Source organism: Eleutherodactylus coqui, chromosome 2 (assembly GCF_035609145.1).
Source record: "Eleutherodactylus coqui strain aEleCoq1 chromosome 2, aEleCoq1.hap1, whole genome shotgun sequence".
Classification (NCBI taxonomy): Eukaryota; Metazoa; Chordata; class Amphibia; order Anura; family Eleutherodactylidae; genus Eleutherodactylus; species Eleutherodactylus coqui.
In genome coordinates this window covers 9,900,385-9,927,040 of record NC_089838.1, presented here as the reverse complement: position 1 = coordinate 9,927,040, position 26,656 = coordinate 9,900,385, and the positions used below count along the sequence as shown (strand labels likewise).

The 26,656-nt window shown below is 46.3% G+C and overlaps 1 protein-coding gene across 3 annotated transcripts in view; it reads left to right on the top strand.

Moving 5' to 3' along the window:
- Positions 1 to 3,509: 3,509 nt before the first annotated feature.
- The window catches only part of LOC136611072 (E3 ubiquitin/ISG15 ligase TRIM25-like), a 30,441-nt gene continuing 7,294 nt past the window's right edge, over positions 3,510 to 26,656 (top strand). Inside the window, exon 1 of one of the 3 annotated variants that reach the window (XM_066590320.1) lies at positions 3,510 to 4,763. In XM_066590320.1, the coding sequence (XP_066446417.1) occupies positions 3,510 to 4,763 (1,254 nt within the window). Of the gene's footprint in view, positions 4,764 to 18,675; positions 18,828 to 18,902; positions 19,072 to 26,656 lie in introns of those variants that run through there. The other 2 variants (XM_066590317.1, XM_066590319.1) reach the window with 2 other exon arrangements.

Below are 26,656 nucleotides of genomic sequence, written 5' to 3'. Positions count from 1 at the left end.
ACAAGCTGATGGTAAAATTCCCAGCCGACAGCGCTAGTGGCAGAAGGCGCAGTACCGAGGGCAAGGTAGCAGGGGATGTGCGTAGATCGAGCAGCATGTACATCCCAGGCAGTGCAACAGTCTTTAAGGGCCTGGCCAGCTTTTTGGCTCCCCACCAAGACTGTGTCACCGCTCTCCAGTCACGGCTGAGTCGGCGGGAGCACTGTAAAAGGATGGTGAGGGAGTACGTAGCGGATCGCACGACCATCCTTGGTGACGCCTCTGCCCCCTACAACTACTGGGTGTCGAAGCTGGACACGTGGCCTGAACTAGCGCTGTATGCCCTGGAGGTGCTTGCTTGTCCTGCGGCTAGCGTCTTGTCGGAGAGGGTGTTTAGTGCGGCTGGGGGAATCATCACAGATAAGCGTAGCCGCTTGTCAACCGACAGTGCCGACAGGCTTACACTCATCAAGATGAACAAAGGCTGGATTTCCCCAGACTTCTGTTCTCCACCAGCGGACAGCAGCGATACCTAAGCAATACGTAGGCTGCACCCGCGGATGGAAGCTACGTTCTCTCTCACCATCCAAAACGGGGACATTTCTGCTTCATCAATCTGTGTCTAATATTCCTCCTCCTCCTCCTGCTCCTCCTCCTGAAACCTCACGTAATCACGCTGAACGGGCAATTTTTCTTAGGGCCACAAGGCTCACTCAAATAATTTTTCTGAACAATTTTTATAAGTTTCAATGCGCTTAAAAGCGTTGGAACTTTAACTTGAACCAATTTTTCGTTACACTGGGCTGCCTCCAGGCCTAGTTACCACTTAAGCCACATTAACCAAAGCGATAAATGGGTTTCACCTGCCCTCTTGGCTGGCCATGGCCAATTTTTGGGATGTACATTAGTACTGTTGATACAGCAATTTTTGTGGGCCCTCACCTACAGTGTAATCAAATTAATTTTTAGCCCACCTGCATTACAGCTGACGTTACCTCAGCTGTGTTGGGCAATGCAATGGGATATTTTTGTGTACCGCTGGTGGGTTCCAGGGAGCCACCCATGCTGTAGGTGCACACGGAGTTTTTAACACATCTGTATACTTGTAAAGAACCCCAGTCTGACTGGGGCATGCAGTGTGGGCCGAAGCCCACCTGTATTACGCACGACATTACTACCTCAGCTGTGTTGGGCAATGCAATGGGATATTTCTATGTACCGCCGGTGGCTTCCTGGCACCCACCCATGCTGTCGGTCCACAGGGACTTCACAATAGGGAGTTGTACCTGCCTGTGTCTATGAATTAAAAAGCCCGGTCTAACTGGGGCATGCAGACACCTTGACAGAATGAATAGTGTGTGGCACATAGGTTCCCCATTGCTATGCCTACGTGTGCAGCTCCTGATGGCGGTGGCACAGGATTCTATTTCTCATTGCTTCTGTACAGCATTGTGGGCTATCGACCCGCCCCTTTTAAAGAGGGTCGCTGCCTAGCCGTGCCAACCCTCTGCAGTGTGTGCCTGCGGTTCCTCCTCATGGCAGACGCACTTCTAAATAGACATGAGGCTGGTGTGGCATGAGGGCAGCTGAAGGCTGCGCAGGGACAGTTTGGTGTGTGCTGTGGGGGGGAGGGGGGGCGGTTGGTCAGCATGTAACCCAGGAGAAGTGGCAGCGGAGTGTCACCCAGGCAGTGATTGTGCTTTGTTGGAGGTAGTGTGGTGCTTAGCTAAGGTATGCCATGCTAATGAGGGCTTTTCAGAAGTAAAAGTTGTTGGGAGGGGGGGGGCCCACTCTTGCCGGTATTGTGGCTTAATAGTGGGACCTGTGAACTTGAGATGCAGCCCAACATGTAGCCCCTCGCCTACCCTATCCGTTTCTGTGTCATTCCCATCACTTTGTTGAATTGCCCAGATTTTCACACATGAAAACCTTAGCGAGCATCGGCGAAATACAAAAATGCTCTGGTCGCCCATTGACTTCAATGGGGTTCGTTGTTCGAAACGAACCCTCGAGCATCGCGGGAAGTTCGTTCCGAATAACGAGCACCCGAACATTTTGGTGTTCGCTCATCTCTACTGGTGATCCATTCTGGGGGGAAAGGCATCAAGGAGGGGATTTGCTTTTAGTAATGGTGGAGATAGGAGCCATCGGTTGGAGATTCCATAGGTTGAGGATAGTTAGGTCTTCCTCGTCTTGTTTATCACATGCATTTTCCCGTCCTTAAGGGTAAAATCACATGAACGTATATCGGCTCGGTTTTTACGCCGAGCCGATATACGTTGTCCTCGTGTGCAGGGGGGGGGAGGATGAAAGAGCCAGGAGCAGGAACTGAGCTCCCGGCCCCCTCTCCGCCTCCTCTCCGCCCCGCTGCACTATTTGTAATGGGAAGAGGCGGGGCGGGGCTAAGTTCTGAGAATTAGCCCCGCCCCGTCCCACCTCTCCCCATTGCAAATAGTGCAGAGGGGCGGAGAGGAGGCAGAGAGGGGGGCGGGAGCTTAGTTCCTGCACTTGGCTCTTCCATCCTCCCCCCCTGCACATGAGGACAACATATATCGGCTCGGCGTGAAAACCGAGCCGATATACGTTCGTGTGACTTCACCCTAAAGATGAGTAATTTGGTCAGAAAAGCCTATCTATAGGTAATCTTCTGATGCCAAAAAAGGTTGTGATGGGTGAGAAACTCTTTCTGTATTGTTCCGGGAGAGAAGTCATATTCCTTGATGTCTCGCGGGATATCAGCTGGCAGACCATTTGGTTTGAGCAGCCTAAATGCTGTGTCTAGTAGCAGGTTGGCTGGAGGAGAGGACTGTTTATTAGGTTTTGTAGGTAATCAACAAGATCCAAATTTTGGACTTCTTTCTGGAATGCCTCTAAACTTAACATTGTTTCACCTGCTATGGTCCTCTATGTCAGCAAATTTTTATTTCAGAGTTTACACTTCAGATTCAAGAGCATAGTGTGTGTCGACCCCATTGTGGGCTTGCAATAACTCTTCCTTTTTGGATTCAATCTGATCTAATCTCCCTCCCAAGTCCTCAATGACATTGTTCACTTCAGTAATAAAGATATAGATCTTGCTGTAATGATGCTCTGAGAGCTAACATAGTCTCTTTCACAGATACTTCAAGAGTTGCCTATGTGTTTCTAGGCATATTTTTGATAGGATCACTCTCCTCTTCTTGCATAGTGCAGACACTGCCTGCGCTGTTCAGATTCTCTTCCATTCTGGGTTTTTCGTTTTACAGGACTAGAGGAAGGGGTGTTATATGATCTGCAACTGGAAACACTGCAAGGGTTAACCTGCCTAGTTGTCTCTCATGTGTTATCTGGAATTGCTCATGTAGCAACAGGGGGCTCAGATACTTGTAAGGCAGGGGGCTCAGATACTTGTGAGGCAGTGGGCTCAGATACTTGTGAGGCTGCTGTACTGTGCTGTGCAGCCCGGCCCTGTAGTCAATAGAAGAAAACCCGCCCTTGGGTCTATGAGTCTCAGGAAGTAGTAGTTTTGTTTCTCTCTTCCTTTGTCAGCCATGGCGTCTGCTGCTGTGATAGACGAGCTGCTCTGCTCCATCTGTCTGAGCACTTATACAGATCCTGTAATGCTGAGATGTGGACACAACTTCTGCCGGGTCTGTATTCATCAGGTGCTGGATACACAGGACGAGGCTGGAGTTTATTCCTGTCCTGAATGCAGAGAGGAGTCTCAGGAGCGGCCGACACTGATGAGATGCTTAGCTCTGCGTAACATCATGGAGAACTTCCTGACTACTCCTCCGACACAGGCGGAAGCTGGGATCTTCTGCACTCACTGTGTGGACTCTCCTGTACTGGCTGCTAAATCCTGTCTGCATTGTGAAGCTTCTCTGTGCGAGAAACACCTGAGAGTTCACAGCAAGTCAGCAGAACACGTCTTATGTGAGCCCAGCGCCAACCTGGGGAGCAGGAAATGTTCTGTCCATAAGGAACTTTTAAAGTACTTCTGTACTAAGGACGCCATCTGTATCTGTGTGTCCTGCAGTTTGGCCGGAGAACATCGGGGTCATCAGGTGGAGATGCTGGATGAGGCCTCTGAGAAAAAGAAGGAAAGACTGAGAAACGTTCTACAGAAACTGATCACAAGGAGGGAGGAGACTGAGGAAAGAGTCCGGAGTCTGGAGGGGAGCAGGTGGAAAGCTCAAGAAAAAGCAGCTGGAAGAGCGGAGAGAGTCACTGCCCTGTGTAGAGACATCAGAAGACAGCTGGACGATCTGGAGAAGAGGGTCCTGAGCGAGATCTCCAGGCAGGAGAAGGAAGAGTCACTCTTATCCTCTACTCTGATCCAGAAGCTGGAAATACAGAAGGCCGAGCTGTCCAGGAAGATGAGACACATTGAGGAGCTGTGTAACATGACTGATCCACTGACTGTCTTACAGGAACCAGACACCGGGGACTTGTGTGATCCTGAAGACACGGGGGGACATGATGGAGGTGATGGGGATACAAGGGGACATGGTAAACTGCTCCGTGATGTAGATGGTCCGGATGTGGCTGTGATCTCAGACACATTACATACATTATGTGACATAATAAGAGGTATAAGGAGGGGGATCTATGTGGAGGGTCCTGCAGACATATTACTGAATGTAAACACTGCTGCTAATAATATCCGTATATCACATGACCTGAAAACTGCAACCCGGACAAAAGAGAAGCAGAACCGTCCAGAAACAGCAGAGAGATTCCAGTATAATCAGGTGATGAGCAGGAGGGGATTCTCCTCAGGACGACATTACTGGGATGTGAAGGTCAGTAGATCAGGGACGTGGGGGGTGGGGATGTGTTACCCTAGTATAGACAGGAGGGGATGTCAGTTATTAATTGGAGATAATAACAAGTCCTGGTGTTTGAGGAGGTATAATTATCAGTATTTGATGATACATAATAGTAAAGTGATCTGGTTACCTCACAAGATCTCCAGTAATAGATTCAGGATCTGTCTGGATTATGGGGCCGGGCGGCTGTCCTTTTATGAGCTGTGTGACCCCATCAGACACTTACACACCTTCACTGCCGCCTTCACCGAGCCGCTTCATGCTGTATTATGTGTATATGCCGATTCGATAACGATATCAGGAGAAGCAATAGCTGGGAGAAACCATAATAGAAATTGACCAGAGACAGGTGACTGAAAGACAAACTGATTGGTAGATAAGACAGCCAATGGAATGATTGCTAACTGGCAGCTGTTCTTTTTTCACGCCGTGATAGTTTGTGCTCCTGGGTCTTGTAGTGCTTTCAGGAGCACACCTCTGCATGTGTGGGGTAATTGCATTGCTCCAGCCAGCCAATCACCTGGGATCTGTGCACATAAATGCCATCGCTCTTGCTAGAGGATGCTGGTCATTATATCTCATCATCTCCTTTCAGCACCCCGGTGATTGTATGGCTGCTGTTCTGTTCAGTGTCCCCTCCGTCTGTAGGTGTGCAGACGCCTGGTGTGAATTATGTCCAGTCTGTAGTTTGTTGTGTGAAGCTGCTCTGACCTGTCTGGTGTTCTCTGCCTCCTTTTCTATTTCCACCTAGGGAGAGTCAGGTTTAGCCTAGATTCCTGTGTGTGGTCGTCCTTATAGGGACAATCGCTTCATTTTTAGGCAGAGTTCCCCTACTTCTGTGCTGTAGGGTCAGCCTTCCTCTTTTCCCTTATTCTGCTTTCCCTGTTGTTGTATTTGTATTCTACTTGCCTTGCCTAATAAAACCATTATGTTTTCTCCATTCGAATTGTGTCCATTTATGTGCGTTCTGGCTTGCAAAGGGAATAAGACCTGCAGGTGAACTTAACACTTAGGACTAGATCACATGTGGAGGATCCGCTGTGCAGGTACCTGGAGATTGTATTCTGGGTGTGATCCCTGTGTCTCCTTATGGATAATCCTCCGTGTGTCATTGCTGTTTATCCCAATGATGTCTGATCTACTACATCACATGAACCAACTTTTCTATTTTCCCAGGATTGCCCCCCAAAAGAGAACATTAAGTTGGTGAACTCCATGAAAATCTGCATAAAGGTGGCACCCTGACATGTTTGTGGGGTTCCCGGGTAGATCAGGTCGGTTGTGAATGATGAAACATTGCGAGATGTGAATAAACCTTTCTGCTTCTAATTTGCCGTACTTTAATAGTGTTAAATACAAATAACGCTCCACATACACGCAGATCGCTGTGCGCAGCTCGTCCGTGGAGCCGTCCTACGGATGAGCGTGTGTAGAGCGCCGGACACTTCCTGTGTAGCACCCGGCCCTGGGATCTTGTCTTATGGACACATCAGATGTATTTGTTATGGTGGCTTGTGACATTCTACCCAAATTAAACACTGAAGTCCTGCGGACCCCCCCCCCTACTGAATTGCATCATCCCAGATGTTTGCAGCCACCTTTAAAGGGAACCCGTCACCAGCTTTCAGCCCCATAAACCTCATTATCAGGCTCAAAGGTGAGAGAACAGGAAAGAAGAGGGGGAGCTGTGTTCAATACTCACTGGGTGCCCCGTTCCAGTGCTGTGTCCCTGCGAAGTTGGCGAGCGCACATAGCATGACTCTTCAGCTGGCTCTGTGCTCATGAGTAGTGTGCCCATGAGCGAGCGGGCTGAAAAGAATCGCTGTGTGGGCATATACATCGCGGAGACACAGTGCTGGAACGGGGCACCCAGTGAGTATTGAACACAGCTTCCCAGACTCCCCTTCTATCTTTGAGTCCCGTAATGTAGTTTATAAGGCTGACAGGTGGTGACCGGTTCCCTTTAACCTGACTGTGGGAGTAGATCAAGAAAGTCAGAATATTACCACAGATCCATCCCGTATAAAATGCTGCTGGTCTGGACATAACAGGAAACTTAGTGTAACTATACTTTATTTAGCGATCGGTGGAGATCTCAGCAGTTGTACCTCCAACAATCAAAACTTTTCTAGCGTTGGTGTTCAACGGAGCAATGGGTAATGGCTCTTTCCTGTCTGAGGTGCTGCAGGCCATGATTGTCACCATACCTAAACCAGAAAAGAAGAATTGCTTGTATTTTTATGAATAGATGTGATTTGAAAAAGGTACCAGGCTGGAGGTACCGAAACGCGTTGCCCGTTGGGTCTATGCATGTATGTTTGGTGCATACTGTATACTTTATTAAAGAAAGAAAAATAAACCTGTTTTTTTTTGGTACATCGGCTGAGAGAAGAACTGTTAAAACCATTTGGAGTCTTCACTGCAAGGAGGGGGATTCTGCATCTTATACCCCCCTCCTACTGAGTAAGTGCCTGATTGCTATTCTATTCATAAAAATACAAGCAATTCTCTATTTCATCATCTCAGGCAGCACAGGGCCTTTTTGTATTAATAGTTTATTGTTTTTTTGTCCTTGGGGGCTCTTCGTGTATATACACATACAGGTGAGGGAGATTCTCCTCAGTATATACACACAGAGCTGAGGTAGATTCACCTCAGTGTATATACACATAGAGGTGAGGTAGATTCTCCTCAGTATATACACACAGAGGTGAGGGAGATTCTCCTCAGTATATACACACAGAGCTGAGGTAGATTCACCTCAGTGTATATACACATAGAGGTGAGGTAGATTCTCCTCAGTATATACACATACAGGTGAGGGAGATTCTCCTCAGTATATACACACAGAGCTGAGGTAGATTCACCTCAGTGTATATACACATAGAGGTGAGGTAGATTCTCCTCAGTATATACACACAGAGGTGAGGTAGATTCTCCTCAGTGTATACGCATAGAGGTGAGGTAGATTCTCCTCAGTATATACACACAGTGGTGAGCTAGATTCTCCTCAGTATATACACATAGAGGTGAGGTAGATTCCCCTCACTGTATACACATAGAGGTTAGGTAGATTCTCCTCAGTATATACACATAGAGGTGAGGTGGATTCTCCTCAGTATATACACATAGAGGTGAGGTGGATTCTCCTCAGTATATATACATAGAGGTGAGGTAGATTCTCTTCAGTATATACACATAGAGGAGAGGTAGATTCTCCTCAGTATATACACATAGAGGTGAGGTAGATTCTCCTCAGTATATACACATAGAGGTAAGGTAGATTCTCCTCAGTATATACACATAGAGGTGAGATAGATTCTCCTCAGTATATACACATAGAGATGGGGTAGATTCTCCTCAGTATATACACACAGAGCTGAGGTAGATTCACCTCAGTGTATATACACATAGAGGTGAGGTAGATTTTCCTCAGTATATACACATAGAGGTGAGGGAGATTCTCCTCAGTATATACACATAGAGGTGAGGTGGATTCTTCTCAGTATATACACATAGAGGTGAGGTGGATTCTCCTCAGTATATACACATAGAGGTGAGGGAGATTCTCCTCAGTATATACACACAGAGGTGAGGTAGATTCACCTCAGTATATACACATAGAGGTGAGGTAGATTCTCCTCAGTATATACACATAGAGGTGAGGGAGATTCTCCTCAGTATATACACACACAGGTGAGGTAGATTCACCTCAGTATATACACATAGAGGTGAGGGAGATTCTCCTCAATATATACAAACAAAAGCGAGGTAGATTCTCTTCAGTATATACACGTAAGGTGAAGTAGATTTTTCTCAGTATACACGCATAGTGGTGAGGTAGATTTTTCTCAGTATATACACATAGAGGTGAGGTAGATTCTCCTCAGTATATACACACAGAGGTGAGGTAGATTCTTCTCAGTATATACACACAGAGGTGAGGTAGAGTCTCCTCAGTATATACACATAGAGATGAGGTAGATTCTCCTCAGTATATACACATAGAGGTCAGTTATATTCTCCTCAGTATATACACATAGAGATGAGGTAGATTCTCCTCAGTATATACACATAGAGGTGAGGCAGATTCTTCTGCGCAAGCGCGTCTAAAAAAGCAAGAAGACTCCGAAATTAGACGGAGCCATGGAGACGGGGACGCCAGCAACGGAGAAGGTAAGTGAATAACTTCTGTATGGCTCATATTTAATGCACCATGTATATTACAAAGTGCATTAATATGGCCATACAGAAGTGTATAACCCCACTTGCTGCCGCGAGACAACCCCTTTAATATATACACATAGAGGGGAGGGGGATTCTCCTTAGTATATACATATAGAGGTGAGGTAGATTCTCCTCAGTATATATGCTCAGAGGTGAGGTAGATTCTTCTCAGTATATACACATAGAGGTGAGGTAGATTCTCCTCAGTATATACACATAGAGGTGAGGTAGATTCCCCTCAGTATATACACATACAGGTGAGGTAGATTCTCCTCAGTATATGCACATAGAGGTGAGGTAGATTCTCCTTAGTATATACACAGAGCTGAGGGAGATTCTCCTCAGTATATACACACAGAGCTGAGGGAGATTCTCCTCAGTATATACACATAGAGGTTAGGTAGATTCTCCTCAGTATATACACATACAGGTGAGGTAGATTCTCCTCAGTATATACACATAGAGGTGAGGTAGATTCTCCTCAGTATATACACATACAGGTGAGGGGGATTCTCCTTAGTATATACATATAGAGGTGAGGTAGATTCTCCTCAGTATATACACATAGAGGTGAGTTAGATTCTCCTCAGTATATACACAGAGAGCTGAGGCAGCTTTTCCTTAATATATGCATACAGAGGAGATGTAGATTCCCCTCAGTATATACGCTCAGAGGTGAGGTAGATTCTTCTCAGTATACACATAGAGGTGAGGTAGATTCCCCTCAGTATATACACATAGAGGTGAGGTAGATTCTCCTCAATATATACACATACAGGTGAGGTAGATTCTCCTCAGTATATACACATAGAGGGGAGGTAGATTCTCCTCAATATATACACATAGAGGTGAGGTAGATTCTCCTCAGTATATACACATAGAGGTGAGGCAGATTCCCCTCACTGTATACACATAGAGGTTAGGTAGATTCTCCTCAGCATATACACATAGAGGTGAGGTAGATTGTTCTCAGTATATACACATAGAGGTGAGATAGATTCTCCTCAGTATATACACATAGAGGTGAGGTAGATTCTCCTCAGTATATACACATACAGGTGAGGTAGATTCTCCTCAGTATATACACATAGAGGTGAGGTAGATTCTCCTCAGTATATACACATAGAGGTGAGGTAGATTCTCCTCAGTATATACACATAGAGGTGAGGGGGATTCTCCTTAGTATATACATATAGAGGTGAGGTAGATTCTCCTCAGTATATACACATAGAGGTGAGTTAGATTCTCCTCAGTATATACACATAGAGGTGAGGTAGATTCTCTTCAGTATATACACATAGAGGAGAGGTAGATTCTCCTCAGTATATACACATAGAGGTGAGGTAGAGTCTCCTCAGTATATACACACAGAGGTGAGGTAGATTCTCCTCATTATATACTCACAGAGTTGAGGTAGATTCTGCTCATTATATACACACAGAGGTGAGGTAGATTCTCCTCAGTATATACACATAGAGGTGAGGTAGAGTCTCCTCAGTATACACATAGAAGTGAGTTAGATTCTCCTCAGTATATACACACAGAGCTGAGGCAGCTTTTCCTTAATATATGCATACAGAGGAGATGTAGATTCCCCTCAGTATATACGCTCAGAGGTGAGGTAGATTCTACTCAATATATACACATACAGGTGAGGTAGATTCTCCTCAGTATATACACATAGAGGTGAGGTGGATTCTCCTCAGTATATACACATAGAGGTGAGGTGGATTCTCCTCAGTATATACACATAGAGGTGAGGTGGATTCTCCTCAGTATATACACATAGAGGTGAGGTGGATTCTCCTCAGTATATACACATAGAGGTGAGGTAGATTCTCTTCAGTATATACACATAGAGGAGAGGTAGATTCTCCTCAGTATATACACATAGAGGTGAGGTAGACTCTCTTCAGTATATACACATAGAGGTGAGGTGGATTTTCCTCAGTATATACACTTAGAGGTGAGGTGGATTCTCCTCAGTATATACACATAGAGGTGAGGTAGATTCTCCTCAGTTTATACACATACAGGTGAGGGGGATTCTCCTTAGTATATACATATAGAGGTGAGGTAGATTCTCCTCAGTATATACACACAGAGGTGAGGTAGATTCTCCTCAGTATATACACATAGAGGTGAGTTAGATTCTCCTTAGTATATACACACAGAGCTTAGGCAGCTTTTCCTTAATATATGCATACTGAGGAGATGTAGATTCCCCTCAGTATATACGCTCAGAGGTGAGGTAGATTCTCCTCAATATATACACATACAGGTGAGGTAGATTCTCCTCAGTATATACACATAGAGGCGAGGGAGATTCTCCTCAGTATATACACATAGAGGAGAGGTAGATTCTCCTCAGTATATACACATAGAGGTGAGGTAGACTCTCTTCAGTATATACACATAGAGGTGAGGTGGATTCTCCTCAGTATATACACATAGAGGTGAGGTAGATTCTCCTCAGTATATACAGAGAGAGCGGAGGTAGATTCTCCTCAGTATATACACATAGAGGTGAGGTAGATTCTCCTCAGTATATACAGAGAGAGGGGAGGTAGATTCTCCTCAGTATATACACATAGAGGAGAGGTAGATTCTTCTAAATTACTGTTAGGTTGTGCATCTGGGACCTGTTGTTCTACAGGCTTCCTTGTGTACAACTTCACGGGTAGGGGTTAGTTGAGCTGGCTGGGTGTGTTTTTCTGCGCCAGTCAATCCCCTTTAGGGTGAACACCCACTTGCGGTTTTTTAAGGGCTCAGTCACACGGGCGCATTGGCGCCCGTGTTACTGCAGCCAGAAGACGGATGTACCTGAAGACGGCCGTCTCTGCAGCGCCGGGAGGAAGAACATGTGACCGGCTCCATTGCCGGTCATGTGTTCTATCATCAGCGCTGGAGAGAGACGGCCGTCTGCAGGTACGGCCGCCTTCTAAATGTCAGTCACACGGGCGCATCGGCGCCGGTGTTCGGGTGCCGATGCGCCCGTGTGACTGAGCCCTTACCCTGCGATATCGCTGCGTTTTTTTAAACGCGATTTTCAATGGGACTTTATAATGTTATAAACGCATCACTAGGTTGTGCTTTGCAATTTTTGTGCGATGCGTTTTTAACATAAAAAGTCCCACTGACAATCGTGTTAAAAAAAAAGAACCAAATTGCAGCAAAAAAAAAATGCAAGTGGGTAAGAGCCCTTAGTCTGCAGCATATAAAAGCCAGCATCTCTTAAGGTCCATTCATGGCTCAAAAATCGGTAAAAAGCAACCGTTTGAGCGATAATTGTTGCATCTAAACGCGCGGCCATCGGCCACTTTTCGTGCACTGCTAGCTGATCATTAAATGCCGGCCAACCTAAAAATCATTGTGCGGTCTTATCAGGACCGCATGCTGAGTTCTCTATGGGGAGTGCTGGTAGCATTGTAACCCATGGGAGAACAAAGGCGCTGAATGCAGATAAGAGCCCTCCAGCTATTAACTGCATTCAGCTAAAGGCTTCATTTGCATGCTAATAAGCTATTAAGTAGCTACCTAATAGTTCATGCAAAAGGATCGTTCAAAGCTGTCACTGTCGTCTGAGCGATCTTTGAGCAATCATTGCACCGTGTGAATGGGCCTTTAGTAGTTGCTGCTGGTCATTTTAGTGCTTGGATATCACTGTCTTGTGCCCACTCAGAGCTGTGTTTGCATGTCTGTCTGTGTCTCTCTGCTTCCCTAAAGACAGTGTGGACACCTGTAGTCCTTGTCTGTAACATATGCAGACCCCCTCTTCCCTTCCCCTGACAGGTGCGGCCTCCAGACGTCTTATGTCTCGTTTGTGTGTCAAATCATTGAGGTCCTCCCTATGTCAGCATGGTGGCTGACTGTCTATCCCCCTGGTGTGAGGACACTTAGGCTGCGGTCACACAGGGCAGAATCCCAACTGAAATCCTGCGGTTCTGCCGGGAAAGCGCAGCTTCAAACCCCGTGGCACTTAGCTGCGGGTTTTGGAGCAGCTTGGCCGCATGCTTTCCCATTGTGGACGGCGCTCTCATAGAGAGGAGTGCGGCCGCAACGGAAAAAAATAGACATGCTGCGGCCGGGGAATCTCCGCGGCAAATCTGCCCTGTGTGAACCCAGCGATAGACTTGCTGGGGTATTTTGTTTGCATGTGAGCTCTGGGTGGGGTTCCTGGTGTATGCACTATCTGTTGTATGTTTGGTGTGAACAGCGACATCTGGGATAATGTTGATCCTTAACATTCGCTGCTTCCATAAAAGACAAAACCAGCGAGACGGCAGCAGTGAGAGTTCATACGAAGACCAGCAGGGACTGCTCAGAGGAGGAGAACTCACACGTATGTATCTGAGTCATCTTATGTAAAGATGCAGAGACAACCCCAGGGTTCCCTTTAAACTCAGAGTCTATGATCTGCAATCACCTCTCCCCTCCTTAGGCTCTTCTACAATGTAGTCATCCCCCACAAGGCCTTGAAATTACTTGGCTGGAAGCTGCAAACAACAGGAAAGAAGAGCTCTGTGAACTCAAATATATTTAACCCTTTCACTTCCAGCCAGATATGGACTGCAAATATGCGTTTGCTTTCAAGAAACTGTTATCATCTGTAAAAACCTATATACACTCATTGTAAGATCAACCCCCCCCCCCCCCCCCACACACACACCTAGAAGAAGTTGTAGGAAAGCAATGGAAAGAAACTTTCTCTGTGTGATTGTAACATTTATGTAAATAAGGGATTACAATATCAGAGCAAAAGGATCATCTATTGTGGAAAACTGAACATTTGAGGGGAGGCTCTAGTACCCTGTTGTACTGCCTTTAGCTTGGATACAAGATGTGGTACGGGCGGGCATGGAGGCTCTAGTACCCTGTTGTACCGCCTATAGCTTGGATTTAAGATGTGATACAGGTGGGCATAGAGGCTTTAGTACCCTGTTGTACCGCCCCTAGCTTGGATACAAGATGTGATACAGGTGGGCATGGAGGCTCTAGTACCCTGTTGTACCGCCTATAGCTTGGATTTAAGATGTGATACAGTTGGGCATAGAGGCTTTAGTACCCTGTTGTACCGCCCCTAGCTTGGATACAAGATGTGATACAGGTGGGCATGGAGGCTCTAGTACCCTGTTGTACCGCCTCTAGCTTGGATACAAGATGTGATACAGGCGGGCATGGAGGCTCTAGTATCCTGTTATACCACCTCTAGCTTGGATATAAGATGTGATATGGGGGGCATGGAGGCTCTAGGATCCTGTTGTACCGCCTCTAGTTAGGATACAAGATGTGATATGGGCAGCATGGAGATTCTAGTACTCTGTTGTACTGCCTCTAGCTTGGATACAAGATGTAATACATGGGGGCATGGAGGCTCTAGTACCCTGTTGTACCGCCTCTAGCTTGGATACAGGATGTGATACGGGTAGCATGGAGGCTCTAGTACCCTGTTGTACCGCCTCTAGCTTGGATACAGGATGTGATACGGGTAGCATGGAGGCTCTAGTACCCTGTTGTACTGCCTCTAGCTTGGATACAGGATGTGATACGGGTAGCATGGAGGCTCTAGTACCCTGTTGTACCGCCTCTAGCTTGGACACAGGATGTGATACAGGCAGGCATGGAGATTCTAGTAGCCAGTTGTACCACCTCTAGCTTGTATACAAGATGTAATACGGGGGCATGGAGGCTCTAGTACCCTGTTGTACCACATCTAGCTTAGATACTTGATGTGGTATGGGGAGCATGGAGGCTCTAGTACCCTGTTGTACCACCTCTAGCTTAAATACAAGATGTAATACAGGTGGGCATGGAGAATCTAGTACCCTGTTGTACCACCTCTAGCTTAAATACAAGATGTAATACAGGTGGGCATGGAGAATCTAGTACCCTGTTGTACCACATCTAGCTTAGATACTTGATGTGGTATGGGGAGCATGGAGGCTCTAGTACCACTGTACTACCTCTAGCTTGGATACAAGATGTGATACAGGTGGGCATGGAGGCTCTAGTACCCTGTTGTACCGCTTCTAGCTTGGATACTTGATGTGGTATGGGGGGCATGGAGGCTCTAGTACCTTATTGTACTGCCTCTAGCTTGGATACTTGATGTGGTATGGGGGGCATGGAGGCTCTAGTACCCTGTTGTACCGCCCCTAGCTTGGATACAAGATGTGATACAGGTGGGCATGGAGGCTCTAGTACCCTGTTGTACCGCCCCTAGCTTGGATACAAGATGTGATACTGGTGGGCATGGAGGCTCTAGTACCCTGTTGTACCACCTCTAGCTTGGATACAAGATGTGATACAGCCGAGCATGGAGGCTCTAGTACCTTGTTGTACCGCCTATAGCTTGGATTCAAGATGTGATACGGGCGGGCATGGAGGCTCTAGGATCCTGTTGTACTGCCTCTAGTTAGGATACAAGATGTGATATGGGCAGCATGGAGATTCTAGTACCCTGTTGTACTGCCTCTAGCTTGGATACAAGATTTGATACAGGCAGGCATGTAGACTCTAGTACCCTGTTGTACCGCCTCTAGCTTGGATGCAGGATGTCATACAGGCAGGCATGGAGGCTCTAGTACCCTGTTGTACCACCTCTAGCTTGGATACAAGATGTGATACAGGGGCATGGAGGCTCTAGTACCCTATTGTACCGCTTCTAGCTTGGATACAAGATGTGATACAGGGGCATGGAGGCTCTAGTACCCTGTTGTACCGCCTCTAGCTTGGATACAAGATGTGATACGGGACCATGGAGGTCTAGTATCCTGTTGTACTGCCTCTAGCTTGCATATGTCATGGAAATATCCCTAGTATGTCATTCTGCGTCCAAATTGAAGTGAATCTGCAGATTCAAAAGAAGAATTAAGTACCAGCTGGTAGAGAGAAAATGGCCCTTCGCCCTCTGATCATAGTCTACAGACGATCTCTGGGTTTATGGCATCTTAAACAGCTCAACACATTACAATTAAAGTGACGATGATTCCATGCCAAATATTACATACATGTTTATATTCCAAGTCTGTTCCTTATCTGTCAGTTCAAAGTCTACTCTCAGTATGGGACTTTCCCTATTTGTCAACTCATTTTTATTTTATTTTATTTATCACCTGCAGCTTTATCATATCCGCCTCCGTATTCAATATCAGCTGTTGTTTATTAGAATATGAGGTTATCCTGCCCAGTTCTTGTAGGATACGGTTACAGCAGCCCACAGGTATCATTCTAATGGGTATTACAAGAAAATGAACACTCATTTAAAGGGAATAGAATGTAAAGGTAATATCACACAAATGGAATCATGAACAATTTCCCTCACAATCCCCCCATTTAAAATAGTCCATGCGAGGAGACGGTGCGGTACTTCAAGGAGGGTGGAGCCCTCCGAGACGGACTTTTCCTATCTATCTTCTTTTTTTTCTCCTTCGGGTCAGATTCCTCGGGATGACTGTTTTAAGTCATTTGAAGATCATCATAGTCCTTTGATTCTTTACATTCTTTAAGTTGATCAGGCTGATGCTTTAGTTCATTGATGTGAATGTCTGCGTTTTTGTACTGATCAATTCCTCAGATATGAACACACACAAACATTAGTTCTCATATAAACGTAGTGGCATTTCTATGTTATCCTCATCATAGGACGGTCTTCCTTTTGGGAAACAATTTAAACACAGTTAATTTTTGTCTAACCCTTTTGTCTCTCTCCTTGTTCTATTTTGTAATTCTGGTTTCTGATACATAAAAACACTCAAACGGGACAAAGTACACGGCCCTCCTGTGATATCTGCAGGTATATACGTGTATGTGATATCTCCACAGGAAAAGACCCAACCAGTCGGTAATTTAACCTAAAATGATTAGGACATCTCGCTTGTTACTTTCTTACATTGATTTACGGTCGGGTTACAGAGTATCTGAGAATCACTAGTAGTATCTTCAGGATGTATTCTAATCTGCTGACATTTCCCAATCTCATCTAGATTACAGGTGAAATTATAGCATACTTCAGCCGCTGCTCCATACTTGACCTGAAACTTGGTCATATTAGTCCATTCAGTTCTACTGCCTCACAATCTGGGCAGTATTTGTATACATTTAGAAAAGTATTCATGCTGGTTACATCAAGCTCTTCTACAAAAACTATCATTGTGATACGGGCAGCATGGAGGCTCTAGTACCCTGTTGTACCGCCTCTAGCTTGGATACAAGATGTGATAGGGGGGCATGGAGGCTCTAGTACCCTGTTGTACTGCTTCTGGCTTGCATACAAGATGTGGTATGGGGGGCATGGAGGCTCTAGTACCCTGTTGTACCACCTCTAGCTTGGATACAAGATGTGATAGGGGGGCATGGAGGCTCTAGTACCCTGTTGTACTGCTTCTGGCTTGCATACAGGATGTGGTATGGGGGGCATGGAGGCTCTAGTACCCTGTTGTACCGCCTCTAGCTTAAATACAAGATGTAATACAGGTGGGCATGGAGAATCTAGTACCCTGTTGTACCACATCTAGCTTAGATACTTGATGTGGTATGGGGAGCATGGAGGCTCTAGTACCCTGTTGTACCACCTCTAGCTTAAATACAAGATGTAATACAGGTGGGCATGGAGAATCTAGTACCCTGTTGTACCACATCTAGCTTAGATACTTGATGTGGTATGGGGAGCATGGAGGCTCTAGTACCACTGTACTACCTCTAGCTTGGATACAAGATGTGATACAGGTGGGCATGGAGGCTCTAGTACCCTGTTGTACCGCCTCTAGCTTGGATATTTGATGTGGTATGGGGGGCATGGAGGCTCTAGTACCTTATTGTACTGCCTCTAGCTTGGATACTTGATATGGTATAGGGGCATAGAGGCTCTAGTACCCTGTTGTGGAGACATTACTGTGACCCCCTGTGTGTGCGGCCAAGCATTATCCTGCTGGAAGAACACATGTGGCTGCAGGATGTCCTGAACATATCGCTGAGCTATCATTGTCCCTCGTACCACTACTAGGGGTGACCAACTGCAGCATACGATGGCCCCCTAGATCTGCTGTCAAAATTCACAACATACTTTACAGGGGTTTTAAATGATGCATTATGAAACTATTGATGAGGATAGGTCATCAGCAGTTGATCCAAGGTGGTTGACCCCCCACCGATCACCTGATTGAACAGTGGAGCACTGCAGCCTCTTCACAGGGCAGTGACATCAGAACCACTCATCATGTGGCGCGAGTCAATGGGATAGAGCCGCAATACCAGGCATGGCCACTGTACAATGTACGGCGCTGTGCCTGGCATGGATTGAAGTGACAGCAGCGCTCACCCAAGCACGGCTATCACTTCAATCAGCTGATCAGTGGGGAGCAATACCACTCAACGATTGATGACCCATCCTGACCAACATATTTTTCATTACCATAATCATAACAATCAGTTGGAGTTGCCCAGCAGAGGATCCGCCAGCGGGCCGGGACTCTGACTAGACAATCTGCACTAAAACAGCTTCTAAAAACCACATAAAACAGACCCCTTTTCTGTTACATAAAAAACAAATGTTACAGCTGTGTTAATGCGGGGAAGTGGAAGGAAGTGAAAATAGACAACAACCTCAATCGGTAGCAACAGCCAAAAATGGTGTTTGACATTAAGGGGTTAAGAAAAGTTCTTTAGTGTTTTGCATGAGAGGAAGAGTAGGAGGGGCGCAGTGGACATAACCCAATGCTTTGTGCTTCTCCCTGCAAATATAGTCCTCTGTGCACTGATATACAACAGGACATTGGAGACCACCCAGTGACCCCCCAGCTGGAGGAGAAGGTAAATAATAACCATGGGGGGCAAACCCAGTGGGCTGGAGGGTGCAGAGTGTTGCTTCTGCCTTAATATTCAAACCTGTAAACTTTAGGGAGAGGGGCCCTTTAAGAAAATCGTAGAGGGGCGCGTTACCTGCCCCCTCTCCCCAGTTCTGGCCCTGGTGCAGGGATCCACACCTTTTGCCAGGTATTGCATGCGAAGAGCTGACCTCTGATGATGATTCTGGAATGTGCTGCTCAAGTATTTGGTAAGGCACAACCAGATGGTGCGTTCTAGTAAAAATGGCGCTGACGAAGTTTGCTATATGCGACGTAGGTTGGCAGATGTACACAAACCTGACACGTCCCTTTAAGGCCGGAGGTTTTACCGACCTCTATTATTGCATATTGCGATGAAAGTGCGACATTGTGTATGACCGCCACAGCTGATATCCTATGGGGGCTGCATGCGAATGCGCAATTTCCAGGCTGTGATAAGGAGCAGCGTAGTCGGGTGGTGATAAATCTAACCAGATCACAGTCTGATATTGTAGCTGATGAGCTCTATGGGGCTGCATGAAGCTGCAAAAATGCAAGAATGTTGCAATTTGCAAAAGTCACATGATCATGATTTTATTCGCTATCGCAAGGCGGTTTTCATATCAATACCTGTGAATATACCCTCAAAGGGAGAGTCGGCCTCGCTGCATCGCCCTGCGGAGAGTCTGAGGGTGCATTCACACAGGCGATAGCGATACGGACAGAACTTGTGTGTGCAAATAACACCCTGACTTCACAGGACGTGCTGTGAGATGGAGAAATCGCAGCAGGTCTGATTTTTGGGTGCTTTCTCGTGAGGAATCGCCTATTATTTCATATGCAATTTCTTTTTTTTTTTATCGCTGCGCACACACATGCCGTGTGATTTACATGGGAGTGACTTCTACCGCTGAAACTATTGGAAGCTCTTGCAATTTTTTTTTTTTTTTGCGTGTGAATACCATAGATGTGATGTTTGTTACGGGAAAATGCCTCACGCTCGCACCAAGAATCACAAGTTGAAGAGTCTGCTATTAGTCTGAGTTTCTCGGACCGCCATCGCGCTCGCCCGTGTGAACGCACCAGGAGGCGTGTCTGAGGAATTCCCCCCTTTCCGATCGGATCTACTTTCGTTACCGGATACATTGATTGTAATCCCCTCTGCCGTAGTGAGGCTGGTGGCTGAGAGCGCCTTCTGCCGAGCCCCTCTTATCAGATTTTAGGAGAGCTGTATGCAGGTTCCGCTGTTTTATGTTTTTAACCCCTTAGTGATGTGGCTTATTTTGGACCTAGGAAGCTACAATTTTTGGGGAGATTTTCATCTCCACTTTCATAACTTTTATTTTTCTATTGACATACCCTTATGACGGCGTGTTCTCTGCGCAGCGAGCTGTAGTTTTTATTGGGACCACTTCTGGGTGCATATAATGTATTGTAAAACATTTTTTGGGGAGAAAAAACAAATCAATTCTGACATCTGTTAACCCTTCCCTGCCACGATCTACGTAGATGTCATCGGAATGTCGTGATGAAAGTCCAATGCGTTGCCATGGCAACAGGACACCAGATGCATTCATCTTGTATTGCCATTATAGCAAGCAATAAGGCATTGCAGGACAGAAGTCCTGCAATGCCTCATCATAGCAACCATAGGTGCTATAGTGCAAGTCCCCCACAGGGACATAGAACGTGTAAAAACAAGATTAAAATATTGTAATAAAAATGTTTAAAAATCCTTTTATGCACCTTTTACTATCTTGGCATAAAAGATTTTTTTTTTTAACTAAAAACCTACATATTTGGTATCATCTTATCCGTAACGACGCGTACTGTAAACTGAACACACTTTTTATCCTGCACAGCAAAAAGCGTAAAAAAAAACAAACTTAAAAAACTAAGGCAAAATGCCTATTTTTTTATTTTACCTCCCAAAAAAGCAATGAAAACCTGTTTTAAAAAGCCGTATGTGCCCCTAAGTGGTACAAATAAAAGCTACAGCTCATCTCGCAAAATATAAGCCGTTGCAGAGCTCCGTTCATGGAAAAATAAAAAAGTTATAGGACTTTAAATGCAGTGATTTTAGAAAAAAAAATTATTTCCAAAAAAGTAAAAAAAATATAAGAATTTTGGAATTGTTGTAATCGTACCGACCTGCAGAAAAAATGTATTGTGTCATTTATGCTGCAAGATTAGCGCTGTAAAAAAATAGGGCAGAATAGATGTGTTTTCTCTCCTTGCTGTCATAAAGAAATTAATAACAGTTTTACAATATGGTCAATGTACCCAAAAATGGCACCAATAAAACTACAGTTCGGTGCATTTAGACTGAAAGATAATCACTCAAGCGTCAGTTTGAGGGACAGTTTTGAGCGATCATGTGGTATTAGTGTATCTTGACGCCACCGGAAGTTGTAGTGGAGTCAAAAAACTGAGTGTTTGACAGGGGGTTGCCGCCCCCTGTTCTTGATTGGCTGTCTCCCTGTCCTGCCCCTCACAGGTACTGTAGCCAGCGGCGTCCGGTGTGCAGGAGCAGCTGTCTCTCTGTCCTGGCCCTGACAGCTGCTGTAGGCCCATTTAGCTACTTAAGGCCCATTTAGACCCGACTATTCTCGCTCCAAAAATCACTCAAAGCTTTTGAGCAAGAATCGTTGGGTCTAACTGCACTGACATCGTGTAGTTTTAGTTAACGAGTCGCTGATCGTTCTCTTTCAGCATGCTGAAAGAGAACGATCAGCCTTATCAGTTCATAGCGGGACACAGGTAATACTATTGTTTCAGCTGTATCCCGCTCCCTGAACACAACTGGGATATAAAGAACACAGCGGTCCAGCTGTATTCTGCATACCCAGCTTGGAGCGCTGAGATGTATACCAGCTCAGCGCTCCAAGCAGAGAACAGCTGGATGCAGAAGACAAGCAGCCCCACTTGTCTTCTGCATATCCTGCTTGGAGCACTCAGCTGTATATACAAAACAGCTGCTTTTTTCTATGAGTTATCAGCGGTGTCCTGCTGAGCTGATGGCTCTGAGAAACAGCAAGAGTGCTGACAGCTGCTTTGTTATTGGAGCCTTTATCTGGTATCCCGCTGAAACAATATTATCAGCTGTATCCCGTTGTGAATCCCTGATAAGGCTCATCGTTGTCTGTCAGCACACTGAAAGACGACAATGAGCGACGGTTTAACGAAAACTGCACAATGTCAGTGCAGGTACACGCAACGATTTGAGACGTCTTTTGAGTGAATTTTGAGCGATAATTGTTGTGTCTAAATGGGCCTTAACACTGGTGTACACCCACCACTTCCTGTGGCTTCAAGGTACAATAGTACCTAAAAGGTCTTTGCTTACTGTCAGTAAAATGACACCTTTACCTTTTTATAATCCTTCTAAATGCAGCTACATGGTTTGTTACAAAGAGAACTCCAATGCGACGCATTCTGATACACTGTAGTGTACATGCAGCTGTTGGGCTATGTCCACACAGGACAGATTTGCTGCAGAAGGTGAGCGCCGAAGCAAGACCCACAGGGCTGTAGGCGGAGGATCAGTGGCATGCCGGGGCTAACAGGGAAGTGGAATGTCAGATTAATGTCAGAAGAAAAGGTGGAGCTGGCACAAGAAAAAGGTGGAGCTGGTACTATTGTACCTTGTCACCACTGAAGCTAGGGGTTTGGCAGGGCTTGGATGTAGGCACGCCCCCGGTCATGTCCCTAGCTCCTGATTGGCAGAATTATGGAAGGTCCTTGTAGCATGTATTTTGTTTTTGTGCTTGGCCTGGAGGGTTAGGGTTTGTTTTCCTGTTAGGCTTACATTATTAGCTGTAAATGCAGAAGTCTTTACAGCTATAAATGTAAGCCTAATAAGAAAAGGAACCCTAACTCTCCAGCCCAGGTACAAAAGCAATACACATGCTGCAGCTATCCCAGAGCAGCCGTCCCCCTTCCATCTCACCTGGGCAAACACTAGTCCTTCACTTCCAGTGTGATGCTGGCGGCGCAGGAGGAATCCCCCTCCAGTAAGGCTGTGGCTCCACTCCCTCACTGTCTGTGCAGCCACTTATTTGTAGCCGATGTGCCAGCTGTCTGCTCAGTCCCGCCTGGCAATTGGCCCTGTCACTCACAGTCCACTGTCCCTCTCCTCCTGCCGCCGCTGCAGCTTCCAGTTTTGCCGCTGTCCTGCAAGTGTCAGAATGGCACTTCAGCAGAGAGGTAACATCAGGGTCAGGGAAGACAACAGACAGCGGGGAGGAAGGGGGAGAGAAGGGAGACGGACAGCGGGTAGGTAACATCAGGGCTGGGGAAAACGTGGAGAGCGCGGAGACAGGGAAAGTGACAGCAGCAGCGGTGCTGTGAAATCAAGGCCAGGAGCCGAGAACGAGCGCAGCGCTGAGTCACACACCAGGGACCCTGTGAGAGGCTTCACGGGAAGCAGCTCTGCAGCCAACCACGAACAGGGGGCATCACCGGCCTGTCACTCTTGTCTCCACCACTACTTCCGGTGGTGACAAGATACAATAGTACCAGTAGAGCTATTGCTAAGAAAGGGGCTGAGCCAAAAAAGTGCATGGACACGAAGAACTGTTGGTGACATCAGTCATGAGGAAATCGCAACCAGAGAAGAAGCAAGTCCCAAGCTACGAAAATCCTAAGCGATGAACATGATAGAACTATTTTGGCTGGAGTGATCAGGAAAAGGTGCCGAAAAAATTGTTCAGCACTTTTCTGATACGCTGATTCTATTGGGAAGGCATATAGGGTGTTATGGAGGACAAATGTGGCTGCGCTATGATGAACAGTTTGGGCAGAGAGAAGCGGTGTGGCCTAGTATAAGATGGAATCGTAAAGTCAGAGGCCTGTGGTTTAGGGTGATGGCACTGGTGAGGTACAGGCAACCCCTTCAGGGGGGGTGCTGGGGGAGAGATCACCAGTGGAAGTTTGGTGTCTGGGAGCCAGCAGGGACAAATGGAGAGTAATAAGTTTGGAGTATGCTGGCAATTTAATAAGGGCCAGTGCAAATTTGGGGGAAATTGTGGATTTAAACACGCTTGTACTTTAAGAAAGATAAGGCAAAGGGACCATCCAGTTCTGGAAAAAGGGAAGATGCCAGTGAGACTCTTAGAGATGGTGTCGCACCTGGATAGGGTTAAAGCAGCAGGTAGTTTGGGATTTTGGGTGCTTATTTTCAAGGATGATGCTGTGTGGGAGTTTGGCCAGATGAGTGGAAAGAGGCTGGCTTGGTCAGGAACCTGGTGGTACTAGAGCTATTTCCTGTTACTGTTGCGATGACTTTATGGGGTGACAGCTTAAGGAAGAAGTGCGATTTCATTGTGACAATATGGGGGTAGTAAAGGCCATCAATACCCTAACAGCTTCTTCTCCCCCAGTGGTAAGCTTGTTGCGTCAATTGGTGTTACAAGCTTTGTCTTTGAACATGTGGGTGGTGGTGGTGCACATATCGAATGTGAAGAACTCAATAGCGGATGGTTTCTCTCAGTTTCAGTTGGACCGTTTTTGAGAATTGGCTCAGGGAGCAGAAGAGGGGACTACATGCGTGGCTCGGCTTTGGAACTTGGTCAAGAAGCAGCAGATCACCTGATCAGTGCTTCATTGGTGCCGGGTACAGTGGTGGTGTACGTGGCTGCATGGCAGGAGTGGATGAATTGGGCAGAGTCCTTGGGTAACATAAGGACAGATGAAGACAGAGAAGGAACATTATTGTATTGGTTATGGAATGCATCTACGGAGGCTATGTCCGTTATTAAGGTGAATTGGTTCATGGCAGGACTGGCTAATGGTTTTAAATTGAGGCGGAAGAAGGATGTGCCTAAAAGTTTTTTAGAGGGCTAAGCCCTAAAAGGTTTTAGGAGAGGAAAGAAAGGGCAGGATAAAAGGAGACCGATTTCATATACCAACTAATACTGAGCTACTAGTAACTGAGAAATAGAAGATTTGAGCCTGGTACCCCAGCACTGCAAGGCAACAGTGTCAACCACGCAAATGAGAAAGCTAGTATGAATGAGCCCTTAATTATTTTTTAGTCCCACTAGGAGTCTTCACAATGCGGTCTAGGCTTGTTAAGACAACATTCCTGAAGCTGCATGGCCGAGAGGGATCACCTGACTGACTTCTGCATTAGAAACCATGGAGCAGATCAGACTACAATGCTAATAATAATAATCGTTATTTGTATATATTCCAACATATTCCGCAGCACTTACAAAGACAGGGAGAATACAGAAGGACAAAAATTACAGAACCACGGTTACATATAGTAATCAGTTGATGAAAATAATAGGGGTGAGGGTCCTGCTCCAACGAGCTTACACACTACAAGTAATGGGGTGATACAGAAGGTAAAGGGCTGGAGATGGGCACAGTATGGGGAGGTGGAGAGTGAGGGATGCTATACACATAAAGAATGGCCAGACGTTCAGCCAGGTGCCGGCAGAATCGGTATGACTGCAGGGGCAGTTTATGGTGGCTAGCAGGGATTGCAGTCAGTAGGTCAGGGAGCATGTTATCAGGGGGGTACAGAGGGGTTTGGTTTAAGAGATGCAGTATGCCTCCCTGAAGAGGTGCGTTTTTTGAGCTCACCTGAAGTTTTGCGAGTCCTGGATTAACCGGATAGCTTTTGGTAGTGCGTTCCAGAGGACCGGTGCTGCTCTGGAGAAGTCTTTGAGGCGGGAATGAGAAGTTTGAATTAAAGGGGCGCTCAGTCTGGTTTCGTTAGCAGCGCAGAGAGCCCTGGCTGGGTGATGGCTTGAGATGAGGGAGGCAATGTAGGGGGGCGCTGCGCTGTGGAGGGCTTTATGGATGAAGGTAGCGAGTTTAAATTGAATTCTGTATTTGACGGGCAGCCAGTGCAGTGACCGGCACAGGGTAGAGGCGTCCGAGGAGCGGCTGGACAGGAAGATGAGCCTGGCTGCCGCATTTAGGACGGATTGGAGGGGGTAGAGTCTGGTGCAGGGGAGGCCGATCAGCAGCGATTTGCAATAAACGAGGCAGGAGTGGATGAGGGCAGCAGTGAGCGTTTTTAGTGTGTCCACAGTGAGAAAAGAGCGGATTCTTGCGATGACAGAGATTTGTTGTAGGGGGTAAAGGAGAGATCGGCATTGAATGTGACCCCAAGGCAGCGGGCATGTTGTCTAGGAGTTATGGTGGCGCCACACACTGAGATGGAGAAGTCAGGATGAAGGCGGTTAGTGGAGGGCGGAAATACCAGTAGGTCAGTTTTAGAGAGGTTTAGTTTTAGGTAGAAAGAGGACATAGTGTAAGAGACAATCGGTGATGTTTTGGAGGAAATGTGCAGAGATCTCATGGGAGGTGGTGTATCGCTAGCTATAAAGATAATAACCTTGGTGAAGCACATTCCCCACCAACAAAGAAACTGTTTATAAGAACGTGAGCTGCGCCATACTCTGTCCTTGGATGGGATCTGTGGGGAAGGCAGACTGAGTTATAGTACAAATATGGGAAGGTCATGTCACAATAACAAACTGGAGTAAAAGAAGTGAGGACGGATAAGGCCGTATGTACATGGCCAGCCTGATATCACGCTTGTGTTCCTGATACAGGATATGATGAGTACAGCGCCTGGTGGACTGGACGGATACACGGAAAAATCTCTGGTCCTCTTATAATCCACAGTACATGGAGAGCAGCATATGCAAATGAAACAAACAACCCCCCAAAATGCACGAAAACGGGGGTGAAAATATAGTTAGAAGAGCTCTTGCTGTGCGCTTAAAATAAGAGAACGATGATGGTAAAATGGGGGTACTCCCTCTGAAGGGGAGGTTCCTCGGTGCTTTGGGGTGT